This window comes from Callorhinus ursinus, unplaced genomic scaffold (assembly GCF_003265705.2).
Source record: "Callorhinus ursinus isolate GAN/ISIS: 27379988/994484 unplaced genomic scaffold, GSC_fseal_2.0 scaffold80, whole genome shotgun sequence".
Taxonomy (NCBI): Eukaryota; Metazoa; Chordata; class Mammalia; order Carnivora; family Otariidae; genus Callorhinus; species Callorhinus ursinus.
Genome location: NW_027397142.1, coordinates 3,810,025 through 3,833,304, shown reverse-complemented (window position 1 = coordinate 3,833,304; position 23,280 = coordinate 3,810,025). Strand labels below are relative to the sequence as shown.

Below are 23,280 nucleotides of genomic sequence, written 5' to 3'. Positions count from 1 at the left end.
TCCACCATCACTGCCGTCACCCCAGTCTGAGCCACTACCATGTGCTGCCCGCACGAGTGTCCTCTTCCCCGGCCCAACGCCGGCTTTCACCCTGGCCCCTAGAGCCCATTCCCAAAAGGGCAGCAAGAATGACCCTTTTAAGAGAGAAACCGGATCATGTCTCTCCTTAAACTCCTCCAGTCACAGCCCATTTTGCTCAGAGAAAAAGCCATGGCTCTTAGAGGGGCTTGAGGTCTTACGTGACGCAGGTCCCATGGTTCCTCTCTGCTCTTATCATTCCACTTATGTCATGTCATCTTTTTGGTTTCTGGAACACTCAAGGCATGGTCTCACCGTCTCTTGCTGATCCCTCTGCCTGGGATACTCTCCCCTGAAACAGTGACATCCCTGGCTCTGCAACCTCCTCCAACTCTGACATCTACAACAAGTCCCACCCTCGTCTCCCAAGTTACACAGTCGACCCCAGGCCCTTGCTCTGCTCTCTCTCTGTCCGCTAACAGGCTGCACACATTCTTCCTGTGACATCTCTTGCTCACTGCCCGTCTCTGCCAGGAAGCAAGGTCACCACTGCAGAAAGCTTTATCTGTTGTTTGTCAGCAATGTACTTCAAACACCAGAGACAGAGAAATACCTCAACGTGTGCTCAACAGATGCATGAAGATATGCTCCATATCCTCTGCTCCAAAGGGGCCTGCTAGCTTCAGCAACATGTGTCTGTAGTAACACCGGCGGTTACACACTGAAAATGACAGCTAGCACATACTGCGTGGGATGCACTCACTGCGCAAACACTCCCACTAGAGGACGTATGAAGAATACCAACTCGGGCACTTGCACAATGACCTCCGCTGCCTTTGAAATTTAGAGGTTGCTCAGTGCTTTCCACCACATCATAAGAGGTACAAATTCTTGAGTAACTGAGCTCGGCCCATCGAGCGGGCACGTGTCTGGGGGTTAGGGTGAAGCAGAGAAGCCAAGCCGTCCTTACAGACCTGCTCGTGAGAACGGCCTGGCCGCAGGAGCCTGCGGCTTTCCGACAGCAGAAGAGACACGTACCTTGGACGGGCGTCACCACCGCCCCTTTGAAGTGGGGGTTGATGTGTATGTTCTTGGGCTGCTGCGGGGTCACGGGGGGCGGGGTCATCATCCCCCTCGGGGCCTCCATCTGGGGCGGCACATGCACCCCCGGGGGTGGCGAGGCGTGGTGTGGGTGCTGCAGGGGGAGCAGGGGCTGCAGCTGCTGCTGCTGGAACAGACTTCGGATGGGCTGCTGCTGTGCGGGCGGTGGCGGCGGCGGCGGCGGTGGCGGCTGAGGCTGCGGAGGGGGAATCAGTCTTGGAGAGTGTGTCTGAAAACCACGAAGGAAGAGAGACAAATTCACAGAAATCAACATTTAGAAGAAGAGTAAAGGAGAGCTACCGCCTTACAGTCTCACGCTGGCTCGACAGTAAGCGTACGGCTGAGAAGTACGTTCCCAGCGACAGCCCAGACGAAACAGCGGGGCCGGTAAGCCACACTGCCCGTTCCCAGCGAGCACCACCGCCTCACAACGTGACCCAATCTCAGGGCAGAGAGGGAAAAATCGTGGCCTCAAAACAACGCGCATGGATTCCAAAGGTTTAAAAACTTTGGGTTCAGTCAACCGAACCGCCCAGAGCGAGCCAAGCACTGCGCTGCAGGCAGAGCCCAAGCGGCCCTCGGCCTCCCTGCAGCCAGGCCTGCTTCTCCTCCTCAGAAAACCTGGGAAGAAAGCCGGGATGGGCACAAGCAGCCGTGCCGGACACCAGGCCTCCGGGAAGAGCCTAGCTCTCCCCCGAGGGGGTGGGAGAAAGGAGGAGGGAAAGGGGCAGAGACACACCTGCTGGGGAAAGCAGGAGAGCAGGTGGCCAAAGCCACGGAGACAGAAGACGGACGGAGACAAGGGTGTGAAGACAGACACCCAAAGCAGTCAGGGGTCCTGGGGTGGTCCGCTCAGACGACATTCCCGAGGGGAGGGAAGCAGCCACAAGCGCAGTGCCCGCCGAGCGCAGGGCCACCCCATGTCGTTAAGCACCCATCGCAAGGTCCGAGCGCAAAGTAACTGGCTTCCCCCTGACAGCGCGCTGAAGGGGGTCCTTGTGACGACCCTGCTCTTACACATCAGGCAGCCGGTAAGCAGAAGCCCTGGGAGGAGAATCCAGACCACCTGGTTCCACAAGTCCTCCTCGTGGCCACGCCCGAGACTGGCCACGCTAAGCAGCAGAGGCAGTGCCGCTCTGCAGACCACGTGGTCTAACACAGCGGGCCACCGTCCCTGCCAAGGTGCCGAATGACACAGGCTTCCGAACCCCAGGGCCACCGCAGGCCCCGCCGCCCCGGCACACGGCACGGGTACGAAGAGGGCTTCCGGCCGGTGACACGGCGCACGCGGCGAGCAGCGACTGAGACAGACCGCTCAGCAGGCCGCGGCAAGAGCCAAATGGAAGAAACGGCCACGGCTGGACCAAGAGCAACAGGGAAGAGACCTTTCAGAGACACAAAGAGAACTCTGAAAGCAAACCGTCTGTGGCCTTGGTCTCAGAGAGGACTTTTCCAGAGATTCCAGGGTCAGCCTACATCCACAGCTACGTGTGCTCCGAGAACCCAGCGCGTTCCCTCTTCTAACTCGTGGCAAGTGAAACGTGCCCCTGTGCACAGGACAGTTAGGGATCCCGTCTTATCACCACCAACAGAGGATCGTCTGAGTCAGATCTGAATTGAACTGACAGTGAACATAATGCAGGGTCATCCACTCCAGAACACAAAGGCGTCTGAAGGAAATCCCATGTCTGAAACAAGTGAGGTTAGGGGCTGTAGGCCACCCGTGTGGAGAGGCCCGGGACAGCTAGAAAGCACATGGGGAACGCAGAGCTGGCAAGAGGTGAGGGCTGGAGACTCAGACTTGAACAGAGAGGGCCGGTGGCAGGAAGGCGATGCCCCCCCGCAAGAGCTCTAACCCAAAGGAGGGCTGACAAGAAGGTAGCTGAAGGAGACAGAGGAAGGAGAGCACAGCGCAGCCCTACGAAGGAGAGGCTCAGGGCGCAGGAGCTCAGGATGCCCGAGGCGCCAGAGCACGGCAGGAAGGACCAGCAGAGGGGAGGCAGCGATTCTCAGAGCACCCTCAGGAAGAAGTGAAGGGAGCAGGGTCCAGGCAGCAAGGGACCGACCTAGGAGAACATGCACTGATGCAAGGACGTGAGAAAGAATATCATTCCCAGAACTCTGGAGAGTCGAGCAGAGAGACAGCTCCTGGGTGGCGAGTAACCAGGATCAAGAGCGTTTGTGGTCCGAGGACAGACACAGGTGGGAGGCAAGGTTAAGTTCATCTCCGAAAGCTTTGGTCCTCCCAGTAAAGTGAAACTGTAAAACACCACGACTAGCAAAGGTGGCAGAGAGCTCACAGCCCAGAGCACCAGGAGGCCGAGCAGGTCACGCCACAGGCTTATCCCCAGCTCACAGTGAGCTGCAGAGCCCACCTCGGCCGTGAGAATTCTGGAGACACAAAAGCAAACCGTCTATGGCCCAGGCCATCTTCCACTTGGCTAACAATGTTGAAGCGCTCACAGTTCGTCTCAGACCAGCCTCTCTTGCAGGAGGCTGGCTGGGCACACCTCCTCTCTTTGTGGATAAGAAAAGTTACCTTTCCAGGATCACAGAGACACAATTACACAAAAACAGGTCCCCCTGTGTGGCCGCCCCCCTCTCCTCCAAGGCCAAAATAACCAAGCTGGCTGCTCAATACATGGCAAGTGGAGGCTAGGGGTGAGGGTATGGAGCAGGGAAGAAAAAGAAGAAACGAAAGGTCCAGCCTTTCTGCTACGTGAGAAGCTTAAGAATGAAAACAGCTGCTCTTCCTTATTTCACAAGTGAAGGCATCCTAACATGAGGTATTTCTACAAAGAGGCAAAGTGTGACTTTCCCCTAAATTCAGATAAAAATGTAGGAGGGACATGTGGTAGATGGAGACTGAGTTCTAAAGGAAAGAGCCATAAAATCCTAAAGCTAACCAAAAGACCATAAAGATCACTGTAATTCCTTTCTTTGCTTCTGCGATATCTCATCTTTGAAAGGCACAGGAAATGCAAATTGAGCTGAAATTCCAAGGAGATGATTATGGACAGGACAGGACAGTTATTCTACGAGAAATCGCTATATTTGAGGAGAAACCTCTGGTAAACAGTATAAAGGAAAGACTATTTTGAAAAAACACACACCGCCGCCTGGATTCTACACGTGACACGGCCACCGTTTCGAGTAGGGGTGCTCAGGAACAAGCAGTTGGCTCCAAGAAGGGAGAGGACAGAAGCCAGGCCCCTCTGTGGTTCCTGTCACTTGAAGACTTAAGCCTCTCGTTACTCCCTTCTCCGTAAGTAGCTGTGTACGGAACTCTTGTACTACTCGAATACCAGGAGGAATGAATTTACAAGACCACTGGTGAGATCGCATTATAAAGAAACTTTCGCTGTTACTCCTACTACGAAACCTTCATTTCAGACTAGGAGATACACACCAAGTATGAAACCCACAAAGGCACATTTTCATGTGTTTCATTTGCCCTAAAGTCTTGGGCCATCACAATAAAACTAGACATTACCAGGCCAGGAGGCTGTGTCGGAAGCAGGGCAGGTCTGTGATCTTTTATTCTCGCTCGCTCGCTGCTCTCTCTCCTCTGGTCCCCCATTCCACGGCACACCACAGAGCCTCCTCTCCTTCCTCCCCGCCGCGAACCATAGCGCCCCTGCTTATGCTGCCGCTCTCTTTCTTCGAATTCAAGCAATGCAGCTTTGGCTTCCGCTGAAAGCTCTATTTGAAAAAATGCATGTATGTTAGATACCTTCAAATAGCCTAAACTAGATTTACAGGGGAAAAACAGGGAAGACACACATAACCAGACACCCCGAAACAGCAAGTGCCTCACCCCCCAGGAGAGAACTAGACTGGCGGCAGCAAGCAGGGTCCAGCCAGCGACACTCACAGCCCCTTACATGAACGCCTGTTAAATGAAGACACGCCCCTCCTGCGTACCGTGTAGTGAGGCACAGGAGCCATGGTATTTTCACTTGAAACCACAAAAATGTGCAGAGGGAAGCTAAAAGGAAGGGGCCGGGGCCCGACTTCACACAGCCCTCAAGCTGCTGTGATCCCTTCCTCATGGCTGGCGGGCTGCACCGGCGAGGAGTGGGCTCGGCCAGGCCGACGCCACGCCGGCGCGATGGCCACGTGAGACCAGTACAAGCAGGACGGGTGCGCGGCGGCACACAGACTCCAAGTGAAGAAATAGAACGCATTCCTGCTTGTTCTGACGTAAACAAACTATTAATGAAAACACTCGGAAATCAATTAATTTCATACAATGGAAAACTCATCATTTCAGATTTATCAAAAAAGACCTTTACTGTGTGAAAAAAGCCTTCTATCCATGCAGTCTGACATGGAAGTGATATCAGATGAGAGCAAATCACAGAAGAAAAAACTCATTAATGCAAATGCTTGTGGGACACCCAGGAGATGCTCACCTCTCTGACCAATGCTTTAAGGACACAAAAAAAACACGGACTCTGGCCCTAAAAAACTTCAGTTAGCACATTATTCTAAATTCCTAAAAGAGAAAAGCTGACTTATTCATATACGGTTCCTTTATTTTAAAATATTATCTGAATTGTGATATCTTTCATTAACAAATATACACCTTCTAAAGGTCTCACTGAATCCCGAGAGACATTCTTACACCTTCTTCCACAGTGAAGGGCAAATTTTAAACATTACCAGTTCATCTTCTACCCTGGATTCACTAATCATCTCCAAACTCTTCCAAAATCTCTAAGCCACATTTCATTTTCTTGATATTGTTTCTATGCTATTCCCCTCCCCTTCAAATAAATCTAGACCCCATTCAAAAGAAAATTTAATCTCCTCTTAACAAGCACAGAATTTTACTCTAATCTTGACTACATGATTGGTTCACATACACATTTTATGCGGTGAATCAGCAATTATTTTTCTAGTGGTTCTAAGTGTCAAGATTAATTTCACTATCCCCAGTAATAAAATGGTTTCAAATGACATCTTTAATCAGCAAGTAAAAATGCTTTCCTCCAATTGAGACAAGCTGTCACAAAAGGTCACCAAAATATGACAGGATGGAAATTACATTTGTAACTTCAACTGAAATGTTAATTTCCCCTTAAGTGTTTTCTGAACTATGTCCATATTCTAAAGTAAAGAGATATAGCTCAATGTAACAAAGTTTTACACTGTATTGTCCTTTCCTAAAACGTGCTTATAGCTCAATGTAACAAAGTTTTACACTGTATTGTCCTTTCCTAAAAACGTGCTTATAGCTCAATGTAACAAAGTTTTACACTGTATTGTCCTTTCCTAAAACGTGCTTAAGAAAAACACTTGCATACAAATAATTCTTATAATAGCTGGAATAATACATAATGAATAAATATTTAGAGAATACACAGCTTGTTTGGCAAAATAAAAATAACAAATGATAGTCTGCATTTTTTTTAACAAGAGAATTTGAATCAAGCAATTTGTAAAAAACCTTGCTTGTAATACAAGCACCCACTGTGTAAACTGAAGGCAGGATCCTACTGCTGCCACTATCAATCTTGAACTGTTTATTACTAGATGAAAATATTCTTCCCACAGATCCTTGGGTCTTAAAAACAAAATTAAGGATATTATTTCAAGAGAACATTATGTGGACATGATAAGACTGTTCTTTAGGTTAAAGCAGTAAAATACAACTTAACGTATTACATGTGCCAATGAAATTTAGAATATTGCAAAATCTAGATGCCCACTCACAGACTAATGGATAAAAAATGCCTAACTAACATGAATGTAGTCTTCCGGGTACTGCACGTACTGCTCTCAAAGAGAATCTCAGGTCCACCTCCTAGGGCCAAAGAACTAACAGTTCTGAACTTCTGCGCTGAGACTTTAGAAAAACCAGTCCCTGACACCTACTTTTTAGAGATGGCTTTTGACATTTCCATTCAAAATACATCACTCCCTTACACAAATCAGTTCTAGAAACCCTTCTCAGCTGGGTTCCACAAGAGAGTGAAGCCCTTAAACCCCCAGGCATCCTCTGTACGGAAAGACCGAATCTATCTGCTAAGCATGTGGTTTTGTACCACCCTCAGGGAAACTGAGAAAATTTAGTCACATTTTCTGAAAGGCTTATTAGCTCCCAGAATGCTGGTTGAGCTCCTTACTTAAGATCTTAACCTACGTGAAAGCCCAAAATTCTACTTGAATTCAAAATACACATCAGCGACTGTGTAGCAGGTTCTGTAGCTGTATACAAATCCGTGGTCAGCCCACTGAAGGACAGCATCCCTGATGTGAATTCGAGAACACCTAAGAGAGACCCAACAACACCCTTGTAGGTTCTGAAGGGAACTCACTACCCACATGCAGACCAAAGGGTCAGTAGCGGGGGATGCCAGAGCCATGACTTCAGTCTTCTTTTTAAAGAGTGGAAGGTTCTCAACATTAATCAATGATATAACAAAACCATTTTCATTTGTATTCAAAATGTTAAAAGACATCATTTGTCAAGAAATATGTAACATATGAGACGACGTAAGGACTCTGGTAGCAAGATATTTTAATCCCATTACAAAAAGTGGGTAAACAGCTTTATACAGTCAAATGAATCTAAGTATTTCTATACAGAACCTGAAACTGATATCTCTTATCACCAGGAGCGCACAAATAAACTGATGGGTAAAACTTATGCAGATTTCTAGTTTACCAAATACTGTAGCAGCTTCTCTTTCTCAATCAGTATTTTCTTATATGTAAAACTAACCTTTTGTTGGTGGGTGGGAGTGGGGTCAGGGTAATGAGAGAGCATACTGTTTTAGGAAACCAATCTGTAAATGGACAGAAAAATCCCTTTTGTGCTGGGAATAAGCCTAACTGAGTTACTAGAAAGCTCGTGTTTCAAATACTAAGCTTGCTTATGTCAGGGCTCACTCATATGGAGCAGAGAAAGACACATTTAAGCACCATTTCCACTTGCCCTATTACCTGGCCAAATCTACACGAATGCATTACTTCTTAATGTTTAAAAGAATGGCAAAAATGTCCAAACTGTTTATGCTTACAGCCCCTCTGCCTCCAGACTCTCTTCCCTTGTATTTAAAGGCTCTGGCTTGCCTACCACTAACCCCTTCCATCCTCTTCTCTCAGAAAGGACAAATGACCCTGAAAAGAGCAAAATGAGGCAAAGGTCCTGAGATGTAGGAATGAAAGCAACATGGATGATAAACACAAGCAGGATGGACGCCTCAAGATGTGCTGTCGGTGCCTGGGGCAAGGACAATGCACAGAGAGAGATATCCCAGCTGAGGACAGGAGGTGGGCAGAAGCCTCGAGGTTCGGGGGAAAGTGACCTCCACCCTGGCCTACAGGGAGCTGGCTACAGACAGGAGAGGCCCTTCCTGGCATTTGCCAAATGATTTCACATCCTTAGAACCTGTAGCTATCCCAGTTATTATGGTTTGATATATCAAGTTCCCCAACTTACGTAACAATGCCACAGCCAGTACAAAACCGCAGAAAAGTGATGAATTCATCCCCAGCCCCAACCCTATGCCACTTCTCTAGTAAGATGCTGCCCACTGCCCTCCACTGTTCAGCCAGGGGCACCCACTCTCCCTTGTTAATCTTACTCCAGCCCAAGCCTGAGAGGTCTGCTCCAGTATATAATGTTAACAATTCCTCCTGCCCAAAGATACATTTTTGTTTTTTCCTCTCCTCCTGTTTTCCCAAGGCCAACTTCAGATCCTCTTTCTTAGAAACATGTTTTCCTGCTTCAGACCAACTGGCAACTTTACAGCATAACTTGACTGAAAAGTCCAGGGAATTCTTGGGTCAAAAGCTAGAGGAGGAGGAAATCAGAGGGCAAAGAAGGAGACCGCCAAGAGTCTAACAATCTCTCCACAAATCTCACTTAGTAAAGTAACATGGTAAGTAAGACTGGCTCACTACTGTTAATTTGTACACACTGGGAGCTTGGCGTCCTCAGGAAGAATTCACATCTGCCACTTACAGATCCGTGCTCATGTTTCCAAATGAAAAGGGCCAAAATAATGGTTTAAGAAGTAGTAAATGTAGTGCCTGATGGGTAGTTTCTTGATTTTTATTTTGACCAAGACCCGAAAGCGGATAAACCTTGTCCTCTCACTCCCCAGCCCCCCTCTTCCTTAGAATACAGTACAATACCCCCGTGGTTCTTAAAGTACAGGTTCCAGACAAGAGGAGCAGCATCGCCTGGTAACTCATCAGAAATGCAACTTCCTTGGGTACCACCCTAAACCTACTAAATCAGAAGAGCTGGGAGTGGGTCCAGGAATCTGTTTTAACAAGCCTTCTAGGTGATTCTGTTGCTCACTCAAATTTGAGAACCACCGCTTTATGCTTTGCAATGGACACTGGAAAAAAGAAACCACTAGGGGTGGGGTAGGGTGAATTGTGAAAAAGGCTCTCTGCTGATCAGCAACAGCCTGCTGTAGATCTTTAAAAGCAGGGTTTGCTCAGAATGATGTTCAGTTGATTATGTCTATAAACAAGTCACCTTATCTCATAAAACATGGAGAGGAAATGACATCGAGAAAAAGGAAACAGAAAAAAAGATGGTTATAATGACACTCACAGGTACAAAATACAAATAGTCTGGTCCAGAATCAGCCCTCCAGAGGGATCAAATGGCCCTGCACCATCCCCACACCACCTTCCCAGAGCCAGCCAAGACCTGCATGGTAGGCATGAGAGTAGGTCCAGGCCATCAACTCCAAAAGAAAAAGCTATTAAAAAAATAAGCAATCAAATATTTTATTCAAACATTTTTAATCCAGAAGACAGTCATCTTTATAGAATTTATGGAATTACTTTTACAGCACCGTAACTCAGCTCTAACTTCACAGAGACCATCCACTCTCTAGATGGCATGCACAATAATCTATGAAGTAGAACTGTTTCTACCTATTTGATTCATCATAATAGCACTATGGAGGAAGTTGAAATGGGAGTGAAGAAGGATGCGAGACAGGCAAAAAAAAGTTACCCAAAGTTTCTGGAATGTTCCTTCTCTCTCTAGTTACATCTGAGAGCCTAATAATTGTTCCTTCTTTCCTTTCAGTTTTGAAACGTAATCGTCCAGATTCTTCATCATCATCATCTTCTTCATCTGATTCTTCTTTTATGTCCTTCTGTAGTTCCAAAGTTTCCATACCTCCCTACAACGCAGACAAAACAAAAAGGGAAGGAGACTGAGTTCACATTCTTTTGATTTAAATAGTGAAGCATGATTTTATAGATACATATATAAAAACATATATATATATATATATATATATATATATATATATATATATATAAAGGTTCTTTATATTTAAGATGTAAGGATACTGTAAAATGTTCCATGACAAGGCCGTGTAAAACACTAAACTGATTCCAGGAACAAATAATCTCAAACGTTAAAAAAAAGTTAGAAAAAGTTCAATTCCTGCTTGTAATCAATATACAATATATACTGTTGTTACTTATACTTCTGAGAGAGGAAACATGATTTTTTTTTTCCTATTTTTAAAAAAAGTTTTTTAAGTAGGCTCCATGCCCAACTTAGGGCTCAAACTTACCACCTCGAGATCAAGAGTCATATGCTCCACCAACTGAGCCAGCCAGGGGGCCCAAGAAACATGAATTCCATCCAAAAAGGCCCTGCTGGCCTCAAGTCTGATCCAGATTCCAGCAAAATTCAATATATTCATTAAAGTAACACTGGAGTTCCATGAGTTATTTAACTTATACTCGATGAGAGCATACTCCTTCCTGTCACACACGCCCAACATTTCCAGAAAGTCCTGACCTCGTCCACCATGACTTTTATTCTAGACACACACTCCAAACCCGCTGTCAGGTTGGCTGGCTTCTTCAGGCTCCAAAATCTGTCCTCACTCACTCTTACGTCTCCTTTATTCCACTGTCCAGAGTTCATGCCATCGCTGCCTCTGGCTAAGAATACTGCAACAGCAAAACTGTTCTTTTTCAGTCACACTAAAACCAGCTTTTTATCTTTTATTTTATGTCAGCATTCCTACAAAAATATTGCCTAATCCAGTCCCAACTAAAAGTAATTTCTCCATCAACAGTTCCTACTTTACCCTTGATGTTCCCTTTGATACTGACCACTTTTCCCCTTGTACTAGGTCTTAGTGGCCTCCTGTGAGATAAGATAGGGACGTACGAGCGCCAAGTTCATTTAAATACTTTTTGTACATGTAAAGAAAACAGAATTTGCCCCTTTGTTCTCGTGATTCATAATTCTAAATGTCCTTTACTCTTTAGAGAAACGAAGATGAACTACTTTATTAGAAAATGCACAAGAAAAAATTTAACATAAACCAAAGATACAACTGTTTTGTATTCTTTTCCCAACATTTTCTGTGCAAAAAGATCAACTACAAATGCACATACTCGTTGCTTTAAACACTTCAAGTCTCTCACATCTTCAGGGGTTCAAATGCCTGAAGATAAAATGATGAATGTAAACTAGATTTTAAGCCTAATGACTGTGATACCACCGCCTTTCAGTATTCTGACATTTAGTCTACCACAGAATTTTACAGTACCAAAGTCTTGGCATTTTGTTGGTTTGAGATCATTATTTCTGTCTTACTGAATATCTGAAACCAAAATGAGTAACATATTATGATGGACCCAGCTAGGTTCATGCTGTACTACACTCAAAGGTAAACTCCTTTACAAAGTATTCTTCCCCCACTTCCATAATGCTCCAGAGCAGTGCTTCTCAAATTTAATGTTCATACCCATCACTGGGAATCCTGTTAAAATACAGATTGTGATTCTACAGGTCCATGGTAGGGCCTGAGACTCAGCATTTCTAACAAGCCCCCGGTGAACCTAACACGCTGGTCCAGAGACCACAAGTTTGAGTAGCAAGACCACAGAGGAAGAAAAGAAATGGCTACCAATAAAGCAAAGATTCTACTTCCTACAACGGTCATTTCTAATTCAACCATTAACAATAATTTCAGTTCAAAGACTTTCCAAGCAAGTTTTAACATGAAACATGAAAGACTGAAATAAAGCTTATTTTGCATCCAAATCTCCATTTAAGATATCTAAAGAGGACAAGGATGAGTTGAAAATCGTTTCTTTGAAACAAATACTACAACCCACCAGAGACAGACAAATCCAGTCTATGACCCAGCAATCGCATTCCTAGATATTTACCCAAGAGAAATGATCATTTATGTTCAAGTAAAAAACCTGTAGGAAAATATTTAATGCTCTCTTTTGGATCACCAAAACTGGATCAACAGTAAGTGAACGGATACATAAAACTGGATCCATCCAATGCTGATGAGCAATAACAAAGAATGAGCTACTGATACACACATGGGGTGAAATCGCAAAAGCCACGTGGGATGAGAGAAGTCAATCACAATACACTGCCAAGAGTCCATTCACAGGATGTTCTCCAAGAGAAAACATAATACTGGTTGCCAGTGATTAGAAATGGAGGGAAGGCAGGACTGCAAAAGGACAGCATAAAGTAGTTTTTTGAGCAATTCAATTCCTGGAATGCAAGCTTCTGGTCTAAGTCTCAGAGTCCAGTTAAGCCTTGAACTACACAAAGGACTACACAAGCCCAGAACTCACACCAAAGCAGGGCCCGGCCTCGCTTGCACCAACTACAGCCTACTACTTGACAACCTTCACTGAGCTAGACTCATGCCTTCAGGCACTGATTACTAAACACTGGGCTCAAAAAAAAAAAAAAAAAAAGGCATCTCTTTTGGCCATATAATTTACAGAATCAAATAACCTGTCTGCCAAATTGCTGACTTTCTCCACAGTTTTTAACAAGTACTAGTTAGTATTCTATTCACAAGTAAAGCTCCAATGAAGGGCAGTGTCAGTGACATAAAAATCAAATTATCCTAAGATTCTATTTTGTAAGAAGTTAAATATGTGTGTATATCTGTGATCTCATTATTAGGCTTTGCCAAAAATACTCAAAGCCTTGATTTTTAACTACTTATCTTGAAAACCTGAAAGATGTAATTGTAATTCTTAACAGAGGGTACACATGAAAATCATCATGAAAGTTCCTTAAAAACAGACAACTCTATCAAAATCTTATCACATACAGTTGGACCCTTGAACAACACAGGTTGGAAATGCACAGGTCCACTTATATGTGATTTTTTGGGGGGTAAATACAGTATTGTAAATGTATTTTCTTAATAGCATTTTCTTTCCTCTACCTTACTTTATTGTAAGAATACAGCGTATAATACATATAACATACAAAATAGGTGTTAATTGACTATTTCTGTTATCAGTAAAGCTCCTGGTCAACAGTAAGCTCTTAGTAGTTAAGTTCTGGGGAGTTAAAAGTTACACACAGAATTTCAGCTGAGCGGGGACCAGTGCCCCTAACCCCAGAGTTGTTCATGGGTGAAAGGTATACATAAAGAATTAGAAAGTCTAAGGGGAAGGAAGACCCAGACCTGCATATATTTTCAAGTTCTCCAGATAATTCTGAAATGAACCTATGATTTCAGCATTTTAAATGAAAATTCAATATTCTTTCCCAAACCCAAGGGGAAAAAAACAGGTAGTTCTCTGAAACGGGGGGGGGGGGGGGGAATAGAGAACAGTTTTAAAAAACTTCCCCAAAATTTTTAATGCTTACAGAATATTTAATAGAGAATAATTCTTTATTATACCATGAAATACAAATCAAATACAAATATTAATTCTACCGATTGTGAAAATTTAGGGGCACCTGGGTGGCCCAGTCTGTTAAGCATCCGACTCGTGATTTCGGCCCAGGTCATGATCTCGGGGTCCTGAGACCAAGCCCTGCATGAGGCTCCGCACACATCGGGGAATCTGCTTGAGATTCTCTCTCTCCTTCTCCCTCTGCCCCCTCCCCACTGATTGCTCACTCACACTCTCCCCCGCTCTCTCTCTTTCCAAAATAAATAAATCTTTTTTTTAAAATAGTGAAAATTTACAAGTTTGAAAGATGGAGCAATCAAATTGCACAAAATTCTAAGAAAATTACAGACCATTATTCTTCATACAGACACAAAATTCCTTAAAAAAAAAATAAAAGCACATGTAATCCAGCAACACATAAAAAGGAAATATATCGCAACCAAGTGAGGTTTAGCCAGAAGCACAAAGCTGATTTAAGATTCAAAAAAAAAAAAAAAAAAAAAAATCGCACTCTCTGCCATCTTTCCATGCCACCATAATGGTGCACACGAAGTCCTGGCAGATGCTCTCAAGAGCATTTCTGTGTGTGTGTGGCTGTTTTAAGTTATTAGTTTTTAAAATTAGTACTTTTTAATGGAAACAACTTGACCAAAAATCTGTCACAGAATTTTGAGACCCATTAAAACAAAAGTTTAATGAGAAAAAAAACAATGCTGAGAAGAGAGGCAAATGCCAGGTTCTTATTAGGCCGTGCTCCAAAGCCATCGTCCAGTTTCTCACTGTGAGGATGAAGCATGGTTACGCTGGTGAATTTGAAATCACTGATGATCACAGAGAGGGGAAAATTGTTGTGAACCTCACGGGCAGGTTAAACAAGTGTGGAGTGATCAGCCCCAGATCTGATGTACAACTCAAAGATCTAGAAAAATGGCAGAATAACCTGCTCCCGTCCCGCCAGTTTGGTTTCACTGTACTGACAACCTCAGCTGGCATCATGGACCATGAAGAAGCAAGACAAAAACACACAGGAGGGAAAATCCTGGGATTCTTTTTCTAGGGATGTAATAGGCAGGAAACTTTGTGCAGTGTCACTGTGAGCACCTCCAGCTGTATTAGTGCCACTGGAATAATAAATTTGATATGGCAGTGGAAAAAAAAATAAGATTCAAAAAATCAATTTAACAATCTTAGAGAAAAATCCCAAATACGTGTAGATAGCACCCCTGCCCCCAAACCCTCTTCCAGAGGTGAAATGAAAGTCCAGTCCTTCTCCTCTTGCTTTAAGGGCAGACTACTAGGGACTTGCTTCTAAGGAATAGAGCACAGAAAAGGAAAGACCACACTTTACAGACCTACTACCTGTAACTGGCAAACAGGATATGACCACATCATCAAGAACATTGCCAAGGAGGTTCTATACCCAGTGGTATGATGGATGAGAAGGGCACCGAACCTCTGTGGCATTCCAAAACCCATAACCCCAGTGTAATCATGAGGAAAGCATCAGACAAGCCCAGACTGAAAGACATTCTACAGGATACGTGGCCAGTGCAGCTCTAGACCGGTGTGGTTGTGAAACGCAGGCAAAGACTGACAAACTGGCACAGACCAGAGGAGACATAAGTGTGGGCCCCTGGACTGGATCCCAGAACAGTAAGAAGACATAAAAAATGTCTTGTTAAAGGGAAATGAAGTCTGGAGTATAGTTAATAGTTCTTAAAAAGTCAGTTTAATTCACATTAATAAAAGAAAGGATAAAAGCCAACAGGAGTATCTCAAAAGATGCAGAAAAAGCATTGAAAAAATTCAACACCCATTTCTCACTTAAAAAAAAAAAAACTCAACAAACTAGATAGAGAAAAGAGCTTCAATCTGATCAAACAAACACAAACCTCCAGTGAGCTCCTATTACTTACTTGATGAAACACTGAGCACTTCCCCTACCATCAAGAACCAGGTAAGAATGAATGCCTTCAGTATTTCTAGTCTTTCAAAGAGGTCAAAGAAATAAAAGCACAGGTAGAAAATGAGGAATTAAAGTGTGTTTATTAACAGGCAACATGATTATTAAGGTATTAGTTTTCCCCCAGTTCGATGGAAAGATAACAGTGTGTTCTCTATCAAAATCCCCATCAGATTTTTAGTAGATATTGGCAAATCAGTTACAGAATTTATATCGAAATTCAAAGTACCCAGAATAGCCAAAACAATCTTGAAAAGAAAGACAAAACTGATTGATTTACACTACCTGCTTTCATGCCACAGTAATCAAGACAGTGTAATATTGAAAGGGAACAAAAGAGGTTCCAGAAAAAGACCCAAACTTAAATGGTCAATTAAGTCCCAACGTAAGGACTAAGGCAATTCAATAGGAAAGGAAAGTTTTACAACAAAGAATGGCGCAACAATCAGACAAACATACAGAAAGAAGTGAAACTCATACACACAACACATAAATATATTAGTAGAGAGAGACCATAAACCTAAACTACAAATAGCTAATACTACAAAGCTTCCAGAAGAAAACAGGCTAATATCTTTGCAACTCTGGGATAGGCAAAGATTTCTTGGGTCACAGAATTACCTGGTCTTCATCAAAGTTAAATTTTCTGCTCATGAAATACACCTTTAAGAAAATTAAAACATAAGCCATAGCCTCAGAGAAAATATTCACTATACACATAAACATCCATCTGTCTATAAACATCTACCTGTCTATCTAGGGGCACCTGGGTGGCTAAGTCAACTGAGCGTCTGACTCTTGGTTTCAGATCAGGTCACAATCTTGCGACTGTGGGATCAGGTCCCAGTCGGATTCTGTGCTCACTGGGGAGTCTGCTTCAGATTCTCTCTCCCTTTCCTTCTTGTGCTCTCTCTCAAATAAATCAATCTTGACAAACTTTATCTAGAATACAAACAGTAGATACAGATATATATATATTCTATGCAGAACATATACAGACAATATATATTCTCTATGTGGTGTATATAAACTATGTATAGCATATATGGACAAAGATTAAAAAGAACGTTCATTTTTTTAAAAAGACTAAAAATGGACACAAAGAAGATCTAGAAGTGGAATCAGCACATGGAATGGTGCTCAATATCATTAGTTATCAAAGGAACACACACTAAAACCATAATGACACACCAAGTCAAAGGACTACACGGAAACGACTTAACACCATCAAGTGATGGAGAATGGAGATTCTCGGGCAGGACTACGGGGAATATAAAATGATACAACCACTCTGGTTGTTTCTTATAGAATTCACTTCTACTCTCTCGGTAATTCCTTTTGTAGTTAATACCAAGGAAAACAAAAAGATACATCCATTAAAAGATATATAAAATAATCTTTATAGTTAAATTATTCATGACTTTTAAAAAAAAGGAAACCCGGGCGCCTGGGTGGCTCAGTCAGTTAAGCATCTGCCTTCAGCTCAGGTCATGATCTCAGGGTCCTGGGACTGAGCCCCACGTCAGGCTCCTTGCTCAGCGGGGAGTCTGCTTCTCCCTCTACCTCTGCTCCTGCTTGTGCTCTCTCTCTCAAATATCTTTTTAAAAAATATTTTATTTATTTATTTGCCAGAGAGAGAGAGAGAGAGAGAGAGAGAGCACAAGCAGGGAGAGCAGTAGGCAGGGGGAGAAGCAGGCTCTCCCCTGAGCAGGGAGCCCGACGCAGGACGGGATTCCAGGACCCTTGGGATCATGACCTGAGAGCCAAAGGCAGACGCTTAACTGAATGAGTCAACCAGGTGTCCCATAAATAAAGATCTTTAATTAAAAAAAAAAAAGGGACACCCAAATATCTATTATCAGGAGAACGAACACGAATGGTATGACCCTAAAATGGAGTGAACTGCTGACACACAAAACTACTTGGTAAGTCTCAAAAACATTATGTTGAACAAAAAAAAAAAAAAAAAAACAGTAATAATTACATACTACATGATTAGGAAAGACTAGTATCAGGTGACAAATAAGAACACTTTCTACCTCTGAGAAGTCAGGACTGACGAGAAAGCAAGAGGGAACATTCTGGGGTCACAGAACTGCTTCTGACCAGAGGAAGGGCGGTAACTTGAACAAACAATGAACTGTACACCTCAGATCTGTGCCTATCACTGACTGTAAATGGCACCACAATTTAGAAAGTAAATATTTTAAATAGTGCACAGATTTCTTTACACTTCTCTCAGTACTCCTCCTCTACATGAAGAAAGTATCTAACGTAGGAAGCCTGTTTAAACCGCGTGTGAAGACAACAAGCACAACTGGCCCTGGGCATCTTTAATAATTATATCCTTCTCATCTGTGGCGAGTACAGTGATTTCTTTGTTCTAACCAAGCAAGAGCATTAATTAAGAGGAGTCACCTCAAGTAGGCTTTCCAAATGAAATGAGTCCTTCGCTGCATCGTTTCGATGCTAATACGGACTCAGAGCTCCTAGAATGAGGTGGTCTGAAGAACCGCACCGTGTACCGTGCCTCCTTCCTCGGCTCTAAGTGCACCCCGGAGCCATGTCACCTCCAAAGACAGCTCTCTCTCCAGAAGATACTTGATAATGGAAGGCAAGATTACCATTTTTTAAAATAATAACCCACTTGTGCTTTAATATTTTAATGAATACAGTTCAGAACTCAAGGTCTGAAATACCTAGATCTATAAGTCAGACCCAGAGGGCACTTCCAGAAGGCACCCAGGCAAGGGTAACACTGCTTTTCTTTGACTGCTTCACAAAAAAAAGAGTTTGTATCTCCAGAGTGCACTGGACCTTTTCTCATTCTAAAGTATCCTATAAACCCAATATTATCAAAGGGTAAAGAGACTATTACCTAAAATACTGAAAGAATAAATTAGACAAATACCAATGAAATTAATTTTCCAAACTCCAAATCCCACAAATAAGCAGGACATGGACTAGGATTCCCTGTCAGCTGTTCACCACTGGGACTGATCTCTGCAAGGCCCATCTGTACCTTCCCCTTCTCTCCTTTCATGGCTTCTTAAGGGTTCTTTCTTGGATGTCTCCTGCCTGAATCAGCCTCTCCCAGGTCTGACCCAGATGTGCTCCAGGCCCTGGAGCAGGCAGAGCACTACAGGATGCAACCTGCACGCAGCTCTGGTTTCCCCGAAGCTGGGGGCAGCAGCTGCTCGGGGCAGTGGTTTGTGACGCAGGCACAGAGCGGTCATGACGAGGGGAACTATCTCTAATTTAACATCTTCTTCAGCTCTGTCTTGGTCCCTTGTCCTGGTTCCTTCTACAACTGGAGAATCTGGGTAAAGAATTCTCTGTACTATTCTTCTATACTATTCTTCTATCTTTTCTCAAAGTTTCAAATTATTTCAAATAGTAAGAGACAGAAAGCACAAAAAGAAAAATCAAATTTAGCTTGTTAGGGAGGAGAAAGGATATGTCCTGGAAAGTGCACACAGTGTACACGCTCATATACTCTGTCACAGCACTGTTAGGGAAAGTAAGAGTAAATAAAATGTTCTGTATACTGAGTTTCTAAAGCACTGGCATAAGTACCTAAAGCAGATGACCTAAGCCACTGAAATACCACTCTTCATGATCTTTTGGGAATAAAGAGGGGGAAAAGTTATTACGGAAAATAACTGAGAAAAGAAACATTAATAAGAAAAAACAGTTTTTAGGGGCGCCTGGGTGGCTCAGTTGGTTAAGCGTCTGCCTTCGGCTCGGGTCGTGGTCCCAGGGTCCTGGGATCGAGCCCTCCATCGGGCTCCCTGCTCCGCAGGAAGCCTGCTTCTCCCTCTCCCTGCCGCTCTGCCTACTTGTGGTCTCTCTCAGTCTGTCAAATAAGTAAAAAATCTTAAAAAAAAAAAAAAAAAAAAAAGAAAGAAAGAAGAAAGGAAGAAAGGAAGGAAGGAAGGAAGGAAGAAGAAAGTTTTTAAACCAACAAATCCTAAAGCTATAGAATGATTTTATGGCTTACATGCTTGGCCCACCAGACAAGTTCTAAGGTTGGAAAACTGAATTTATTAAGCCCTATGCCTCGTACCACCTCCATTCATCCAAACGACATCTATTTTGCAGACCAGCCCACAGGTCACCTCTTCCACAAAGCCTCAACGCCTTCCCACCCACTTTCCCTAATGGGCTCTGAGACCCACTCCCAACCAGAGGGCCCCTCCATGAGCTCCTGAAGCAGGGATCAGAGCCTCTGCTGGCAAGCTTCAATTCCAGGCTTATGTCACAGGGGGGCAAGCTTCTCAACCATCCTCCTTTCTTTTAACACCTAAGACAGCATCTAAATACAGGAACCTGGAAGTATTTTTGTAATAATGGTCATAACTAACGAACAGTAACTAATTTAAAATGATTACAGCACTCCTTTCAAAGCACTAACACGTGCATCACATTTTTTAAAGATTTCTACCCACGCCCCCATAAAACCCTGAAGACATTCTAACACTTAAAAGGCAAACAGCTATGTGGAAATCACAGCTCACCAGAACTCACTGCCCAAAGACTCTAGAAAGCTCAGGCTTTTTACTGCACTCATAGTACAAAGAAGAGATGTTATCAACTTTTCACTGACGCTAAAAAAAAAAAAAAAAAAAAAAAAAAAAATGCTCATTTTAAATCTGGGAAAAAAAAAAACACCAAAATTTTGGACTCTTTTTAAAAGATGAACAAATACCTCTTCAGTTTCAGGAGCAACCTGGGGGTCAGTAATCTCATCTAATTCATCTTCAGCAACACAGTCTTCCTGCTCTTGCAGCCCTTGTTGCCCACAAGCCTGCAAGTATTCTTCATCCTAACAGCCATTAAAGAGAAAATAAGTCTTCCTCATATAGCTTTGGGTTTTTGAAAGCACTTTTTGTCTTCACGACTCATGCTTCATTATTTTAAGCAAATTTGACTACGGCAATTACCCGATGAAGCAGAAAGCACGAAGCACGCGCATCAAATGTGGCCTCCCCTATGTTAATGAGGACAGAGTGCAGTATGCTGGCCCCATCGCTAAGGTTAGTGACACAGCTCGGCTTCAGCCCCCAAGCGCCCTGATAAATAGCTCTTCTTACAATCAGCACTAAGGAAAAGCAATCTTCAAAAGAATGTGCATGTGCTCGCATAGTGCAGCTCAGCGGCAGGAAGGGAGCTGAAGTCACACCCAACGTGCACCATTTTTACAGCAATAAAAGGCAACAAAAGTATAAGCCATTCAATTCAACACAGGAGCTTTATTAAAAATCATGTTAGAATTTGCTTCTCCATCAGCCCATCCCTTGAATTAGAGGGGTGATTCCAGGTTTGTATGAAATGTAAGGGGCATGTCAGCAGGCAGACATCCCTTGAAGGGCATATGGGAGGAAGCAGACAAGCTGGCTAGAAACAACTTCAAGAGAAGGAAGGGCTCCTACAGATACTACTATCAAGTAACAAGAACATCGGGCCCTATGCGGAGGAGCTGAGCTTGCCAGCAAGCCCGCTCACGGGCTGGAATGAACAGTGGTTGGTTACAAGACAAACACCAAGAGTGAGCACGTACACACCTGAGCAAACAACTGTGGGGGACACAGAAGCCACACCTACAACCCCCAAAGAAACCAGCTGTATTCAAGGTGACAAACTATCGTAGGTCCCACAAATGTCTCTCAAGGCTATGTGAACACACCGTATCTCACTCTCCAGAAGAAACCATCCCATCAAAAAGAGAAACTATCACTACCCACAATTCACTGACAGCAGAACTGCCGGATTTCATATAAGGCCAGACGATGCTAATCAAAATTTTCAGCTAATATACAATGGAGAACAGTCTATGCCACTGGATCCTCCCAAGAAACAAAAATCTGCTACCCTTCACATAAGTTACCCATCTGAAATTGTTTTTACAGAACAGTCTTTTATGAAATCTCAATCTACGGTAATTTTTAAAACCCCAAAAAGATTGTGCTTAAAAGTATACATCACCCAACAATTTTCTCATATTTTGTCAAATAATAAGGGATCATCTCTTAATACAAGAGTACAAGTTTTTTTAATCAAATCCCAATTCACTCTCAAGAACAGGACTGGCGAAATTCACAAAACCCAAGGAAGGTCTTAGTTTTGAGTATAAGAGGAAAGAACATGGAGTTCTACTACCAACTTCTAAATGTGGACCTCAGCTTCTTCATATGCAGAAGTGTCCCTTCCGATTGTAAAATTCAGTGGCTTTATGACTCCATTCTTAGTCATATGCAAAATCCATCCATGGGATTTTAATAGTGAGCCCCAACTGACAGAATGTGCTCACGCTCAGCGTGTCACCCAGGTGGATTCTAGCTTTCGAGGACAAGTTAACAATTCCCAACTAGTACACGAAACACAGTGAAATAAACCATCTGATAAACTAAAATGCCACTGGGACACACAGGCACGCAATCTACTGGTTCGCTTGGTCGGCTACTCATGAGTAATTCCCTCATGGTGCACCAGGGGCAGCCTGCGAAGGCAGGGAGCCTCCCCAGCTCCGGAGCTGGAGCCGGGTGCCAGATGAAGGCCAGCTCTCTCCTCCGTCCAAAGAAAAGGTAATGGCACACTCCACCACCGTGCTAACTACGAAGAAACCAACAATCCGAAAGAAACAGGGAAGAGAGAAAAGAGTGGCCATAGCTATGAAGCTAAATGTGCTGAGGTGAGCGGACACGGCTCACAGGACACTCGCCTCACCTTTCAAGTTTACAGCTCCCTGTGAAAATATCAGGTCACTTTCAGAAATTCTAAGAAAAACTGTTTTAAGACTTTTTAATTCTGAAAAAAAAATTCATTCTGATGTGGAAAAGTACTGTAAGTATACTAACTGCCACATTGTTTTTCTTTTTGATACCGGACTCTGAGACCACAAGATGTCGGATAACTAAGTTGGATTTTATACAAGCGGGAGCCTAAATGTAACCTCTAGTTTGACAACGGAACACAAGAGAGGGAAAGTCCTGACTTGGGAGAATTCTCTCCTCAACAAATTCGGCCAGAAGGCCACAGTGAGAAAACACATCCTATGTGGCACCCTAGTGCTGTCAAGCAAGCACCTTCCACACTTATCTGTTCCACCACAGAAGGCAGGGGTCATGCCTCATGTCTCATGTCTTAGCAAAACTGGTGCCCCTTGTGCCCGGACATCAGTAAAGATGTGCCGAACTGATGAACTTACAAGGGAAATGGACCCACATACGACTAACCAATCATCTTCTTTTACCCATCAATGAACGAGAGAAATAATAAAATGCTCTAACCAGGGAATAACTAGGTACTTTTTTAAAAGATCTTGGCTTAATCTTTAAGAAACATTTTAAATTTATAATATCCCACTTTCAGATAGTATACAAACACACCAGTAAACCAGAAGAGAACCCGTCCACACCAGTGAAGGATTTACTACCAAATCATTACCATTATCAAATGAACAAGTAGCCATGATGTCTTTTACATGATTCTACTTACCAAAACGACACACATTTTTTCAT

General features: G+C 43.4%; 1 protein-coding gene across 3 annotated transcripts in view; it reads right to left on the bottom strand.

Annotated features, from left to right (window-relative positions):
- Window positions 1–23,280, bottom strand: part of RBM33 (RNA binding motif protein 33) — a 124,602-nt gene that overhangs the window by 64,871 nt on the left and 36,451 nt on the right. For 2 of the 3 annotated variants that reach the window (XM_025862215.2, XM_025862216.2), the window contains exons 6-8: window positions 10,109–10,280; window positions 4,613–4,821; window positions 1,057–1,348 (exon numbers count right to left, since the gene is read on the bottom strand). In XM_025862215.2, the coding sequence (XP_025718000.1) occupies window positions 1,057–1,348; window positions 4,613–4,821; window positions 10,109–10,280 (673 nt within the window). Of the gene's footprint in view, window positions 1–1,056; window positions 1,349–4,612; window positions 4,822–10,108; window positions 10,281–20,468; window positions 20,586–23,280 lie in introns of all 3 variants that reach the window. The other variant, XM_025862213.2, reaches the window with a different exon arrangement.